At 39.0% G+C, this 5,919-nt stretch overlaps 1 protein-coding gene across 1 annotated transcript; it reads right to left on the bottom strand.

Moving 5' to 3' along the window:
- Positions 1–364: 364 nt before the first annotated feature.
- ap3m1 (adaptor related protein complex 3 subunit mu 1) lies at positions 365–5,844 on the bottom strand. Its single transcript, XM_086168843.1, has 9 exons — positions 5,807–5,844; positions 5,175–5,452; positions 4,265–4,436; positions 4,023–4,160; positions 3,855–3,940; positions 3,631–3,764; positions 3,050–3,257; positions 1,937–2,081; positions 365–1,449 (listed from the first exon to the last, which is right to left on the bottom strand). The coding sequence occupies exons 2-9, from the start codon at positions 5,445–5,447 to the stop codon at positions 1,349–1,351; spliced, it is 1,257 nt and encodes a 418-aa protein (XP_086024969.1). The 5' UTR covers positions 5,448–5,452; positions 5,807–5,844; the 3' UTR covers positions 365–1,348.
- Between the last annotated feature and the right edge of the window lie 75 nt (positions 5,845–5,919).

Raw genomic sequence — 5,919 nt, 5'->3', positions numbered from 1 at the left:
GGAGTGGGTCTCTTTTTTTCAGCATTGTGGTAAAAGTTGCTGCGGCCATCAAACTGTTAAAACTGAGAACCATTCAAAAATTCAGTATTGGAGGTGAGATAAAATATTGATATCACAGGAAATTATTATCTTCCTCTTACTTTACTTCACGTTCCAGAAGCACAACTTGAAATTAAACTCTTTGCTTTCTAAGTATCCTTGTTTTATATTGAGGTGTTCAAGGGTTAATTAATGGTGCTGCAAATGAAGAGATGCGGTCATAGTATTCAGTTCTTTATATAGCAACTTTAAAATGTAACCATCTAAATTATCAAATTAATAAACTACACACACACACACACACATACACACAGATACAAACAAATCAATAGGTCAAGCTTTCTTTTTTTAATGAGGCATCTTATACATTAAAATACATTTTAATCTTCATACAAGAGCTTCCTTTTCCATGTAGACATCTGATTGTGCAAATGCTGTGCTGTGTAAGACATACTCAAGATAATGAGACAACTTTTCAGATTTTACAGTGGGTGTTCCTATCAAAATGGTTCCCATTATGGAGGTGGATTGTATCACTAGCTTGCAAGTGGCCCACAGCTTATCTGTCGGCAGAAACTTTCAAGTGCAGATCTTTCTTGGGGCATATTCACTATCCCTTTCTCTATTTTCTACTTATGCTTCCTTAAGGCCTACAAAGATCAGGGACAATGTTGTAAACAAAGCGCCTTATCTTGCTATGCAAGGCCACATCAAAGGTTAAGTGTGTGCAAAAGTACCTGCAATAAAGACAGTGTTTCAAGATATTACGTAGTGTAAGAAATAAGACACTTTAGATTTTTCAAAATATAGACAATACATATATTTATAGAAGAGTGTATCGGTATAAAATTGGCTACCAAGAAAAGTCATCCAGGCAAAATGTATGAGATTTCTCAAGTTGGTGGTGTAGTAGAGTAAGGTGGTGTGCAGGGTGTGCATGAGCTGCGAGTGTCTCTAATTCAAATTGATTGCTCACCCTAACAACGCTCCAAAGGTCTTGAAAGACAAATAAAAAAAATATATAGTGAGCATATGGGGGCAATGCCACAAAGACTTGAACAAAATAATAGCACTTCAAAGAGGTCACAAATGCAATTAAGGCTTCCCTTTCACGGGCCACGAAAAACACCCGGTTATGTATGGTGCATATATATATATAATGCCAGGCAGACAATAAATAAACTAAATACACATCTTAATAACCATAATTCAGACCATATTTAAGAGTTGGAGAACTGACTCTGAGGTGGTGATTTAACATCAGATTTGGCAACTTATATTTTGACTTTTGATCTCAGACAGTCAGGATTTAGGTCCGTACTTGGAATTTCCCAGCTTTAGTCACGTATTTGACTCCTTTAAATGGCTTGTATTTCTCCCCGTACATGTCAAGACGACTCACCTTGAGGCCTGTAACACAGTAGGCAGAAGCAAAGTGAGCCAGGACTAATATAAAAGCCCACAAAACCTTTAAGAAATGAAATGGTGTTTCTTCTGCTTTGACACCACGATTCATTTAAAACTGATGTTGTTGCCAAACACTATCAGATAACATCTCACACTGAATTTGACCTTTGACCATTGTAAGATTAATACACTCATTCTATTATATGAAAATTTGGTCAAAAACTTTTAAAATATAATTTTGTCCAAAACTGTGATTACCACGATTATAAAAATTGGCTCCAACTTTTTAGACAAATTAAATATAGTTTTAGAGGAATTGCATTTAAAAGAAAGGGATAACTGAAACAACAACATAAGAACATAATACATCCAGCAAAAGTGCTTGCAAGCCGAGGCTTAAAGCTGCTTGATAACATTTCTGGATGTCCAGCTCGAAACAAGGACAAAATTTCAAAAACGGTCAAGAGATCAGGTAAATTGAAGGAATTACCTGATATTGCCAGCTGTTGTATCTTTAAGTCAATGTTAAGTGAGGGGTTTTCTTCTGGTCTGGGGATTCCTGCCTGCATGCTCAGACTACCTCGCAGGTTAGGAAGCTTTTGGGGGTTCAGTTTCCCAATGTCCCAAATTAACACCTATAATAAACAGAAAGCAATTATTAAAACATAATGAGGCGGTTAATAAAAAAATGAGGAGTGAGCAAGAGATACAGTAGGCTCAGCTGCAAAGAAACACCATTCTCCACACTTGGGCAAAATTTCACGAAAACAAGTGTTGTGAAATGACCTTCATTTGAGTCTAAGTAGACATTTTTTTCCTATGTTCTCAAGATCCCCCTGCTATAAGAAGATTACAAGGATGAGGTAGAAAAATCTACTCACAGACACAAACCCATTGTGCCTTGTCACCTGAAACACCAGTGACCTAAGCCATTTCTTTGTTGAAATAATGTTACATGGATCTCCTCAAAAGTTCAACAACTTTCTAAGCTCATACTGGATCCCTACCTCTTGCCAGAAACCCCTCAAAACATAGTTAACAGACAAACAAATCAAAGGCAAAAGGTAAAAACTTGTGAGCACACATAGCCTTAACATAGTGCATATGTCACACCTAATGGTTGAAAATCCATCCATCCATCCATCCATCCATCCATCCATCCATTGTCTTCTGCTTATTCTACACTTATGGTCACAGGGAAACCCTGAGCCTTTCCCAGCCGTCATTGGGCGAGAGGCAGGGTATGCCCTTGACGAATCACTACTCAAACCCAGAGCCACATATAAAGACAAACAACCATTCATTGCTTCACATATTCACATACTGTATATGGGCAATATTTTCCCAATTTGTCCAATTAACCTTCTCCAAGTTTTTGGACTGAGGGAGGAAAATGGAGGACCTGGAGAAAACCCACAGAGAACATCCAAACTCCACGCAGAAAGGCTCCCTGTGGGAATCAAACCAGGATCCTCCGTGCTGTGAGGGGTGAGTACGAACCACTGTGCCGCCATGGTTGAACATTTAAGTTTGTAATCAATAAATCCTGTGACAAAAAAACTACACCGTAAAGAGGTTATCTGCTTCTGCTGGACATAATTACCTTAGTGGTGAGGTCATAGGTGTAGCTACCCTGTGTGGCTGTGAGGTTGGCAGTGAGCACAGATTTTGGCATGTGGATTGTGACCTTCAAGCCTTCAACTGCCTTCCCCATCGTTTGCTTGGGTCCAATAGTGATGTCCAGGCGACCACATGATCCAGTGTCAAAGAAATTGATGTTCTGCTTCACGTACACTGGAATGGCTACAAGACTGAGGGGGACAGCAAAGATTCGATTCGATTCGATTCGATTAGATTAGATTAGACTAGATTTACAGTTACAAGGCAACAAAATGCGAGATTAAAATGAGACAAGGGGCGATTAACAGTGAGCATGGCAGCTCATGGTTAGCTGGTGTTCAAACAACAATAAGGTCTCACTATAATTTGACGGTGAAACTAAAACCCAGATCACCTTTTGGACAAGATTTGTTTTGTATTGTACGGTACTGTTTTCCACATAGTAATTATTCAACTATTAGTTAGTGGACTTCACTGAAAGTATGAAAATTTAACAAAAAAAAATCTTCATATTTCTTTCTCAGTTATTTTATAAATGAAATGAACATTTCTTCCATTGCTTACTTCTGAGTGCTGACATGATAAGTCATGAGTGTGAAGTTTCCATCAGGTGGGATGAATGAGAGGACATGCTCAGATTCCCAGCGCTTAAAACGCACACACGGGTGAAAACTCACATCGTCAAGAAGACGAGGATTCTGTGAAGATGACAGTGATAAACGTGATTTTCACCCATTAAAAACCCATAATAGCGAAATTCAAACCACATACGGCATAAAGCAACCAACCATGAATGACAAAGTGAGATCAGGCATCCCAGTGAGTCTCACACATGCTTCAATTACACCCTGGATCTCTGCAAATACAGTCGTTCCTGGAAAAAGATGCAGCTTCATGAGTAACCTTAATATTATCTTAATCTTCCTTGTTGTCCGATACAGAAACCCAAAAAGTACCTGATTTGTCCAAAATGGCATCTATTTCCTCGATCACATCAAAATATGCCTCATTATTGGTGTATTTAACACCAGCCCGCCTCCAAGGTATATTGGACAACTGACCAGTTGGCAGTGTATCTCCAACATTACTTCCCCCTGGAATAAGCAGGGGGAAAAAAACACATTTGCTTAAATATGCTTGGATGTAGAAGTAAGTGGCTAGTCAGGAAGGAGACAGTTCAGGACCTCGGCCTGTTTACCTGTGAGAGTATTAACAACTGATCGCAGGATGGTGGGAGGTCTAATCATCTCTTTGAGGACATTGGACTCTGTTGCCAGCGGAAATCCATTGTCAAGCATCTCTTCCAGCAGTTCATACACGGTCACCAAATTTTCTTTAATGACACCTTCAGAGCATTCTCCAAAGTAGTCCTGTTGATAACCAACTCTGAGAAATCAGATAACTCTACCCCAGAATATGTGGCAGAAGGTCCCCTGAATATAGTGTGTAGGAAGTGAAACTCATCACTTTGCATCTTGTTTTTCTGTGCTAAAATAACAGAGTGAACAAGATTTAAATACAGAAGTAAAATTTCCTGTGTTTGTAACACATACTTTATCCAACACAGTCCCTTCCCTTCATTAGTTTTTCCTACAGAATAAATCAAGAGAAGTGATACTTTGATATATGCTATATGTGTACGTGTGTTTGTGTGTGTGTGTGTGTGTGTGTGTGTGTGTGTAGTAGTGTAGGGTGGGGAGACTGGTGGAACCCCAGAATTCTTTCCAGGGGAAGATGATGACTGTTGGGAGCTTCTAATGGTTCTGTGTTAGTGAACTCCGTTGCTGAATAGCTGTATAATGTTGTGGTTGATGTATGACACTAATGTCGTAATGGGGGAGGGGGCACCTTCAGTCTAACTTTTAGCGCTGAGATAGAGAGTATCCACTGTTCATTAACTGTTGAATTAAAACCGTCTCCGAAAGATAAAGCTATCTTTGACTCAGACTATTACCTTGCTAATCTCTAACCCACCACAATACATATGTATGTACATATATTAAATAATGTACGAAATTGGAAAATATGGTAAAACCTGCTCCATACTTGTAAGCATAAAATCAGATTAAGTATATTTAAAAAGAACATTTACAGGATTTAATTCATACCTGAAGAGTGTCTGCCACTCTGTGCAAGAACTCAATCACAAACAAGGGAGGCACTTCTGTCTGAATGACTGAGAGGAAGAACAACTTGCTCCTGTATATTGTGATGAGATAATGGTGCGGCGTGCGCAGCACAGGAGGCACATTCTCCGGGTCCACTGCCTTCTCCTTCGCTTCGAAAAAGTAGTCACAAACAGTCCGGCCGATGACACTCTTCCAGTGTTTTTCGAGGAAGATGTCTCCCGAGTGATTAACCAGGAACAGACTGTGGATCATATTGTCTTCAACAATGAAGTGGTTGTAGATGTTAGTATTGCTCTATTACGAAACGTGTCTGTGACAATGATGCTGGGCAATGATAGAGGCAGGGTTTCACTCATAGTTCGGCATAGCCATTGCACATGTCAATCAAAAATGATTTTAAAAAGTCATTTAAGTATTAACATTAACCAACTTTCAGTCTGAGAAACTAACCTCAGTCCAGGTAACTTTACAGGGTGGATTCAACTTCGGACATTAATGTTATCTCTAGATTCATAATTACGACAGAATTCAGGGAATAACAGCAACATAAAGGTTTTGAGCTGAATTTATATTTACAAGATAAAAGTTTTTAAGATTCTGAAAAGTTTTACCTGCTAACTGCGGCTCCTTCTGCCAGGAATGATGCTCAATGCCAATACGGCAAAAAAAAATAATTAGCTATTTAGGTACCGCCTGGCATTTTTTGCACACGTAACTACAATTT

The sequence above is a fragment of the Fistularia commersonii genome, chromosome 2, assembly GCF_037954325.1.
Source record: "Fistularia commersonii isolate RoL2024-O1a breed Wild chromosome 2, RoL_Fcom_v1.0, whole genome shotgun sequence".
Lineage (NCBI taxonomy): Eukaryota > Metazoa > Chordata > Actinopteri > Syngnathiformes > Fistulariidae > Fistularia > Fistularia commersonii.
The sequence above is the reverse complement of the archived record's forward strand: the minus strand, read 5'-3'. Positions and strand labels throughout refer to the sequence as shown.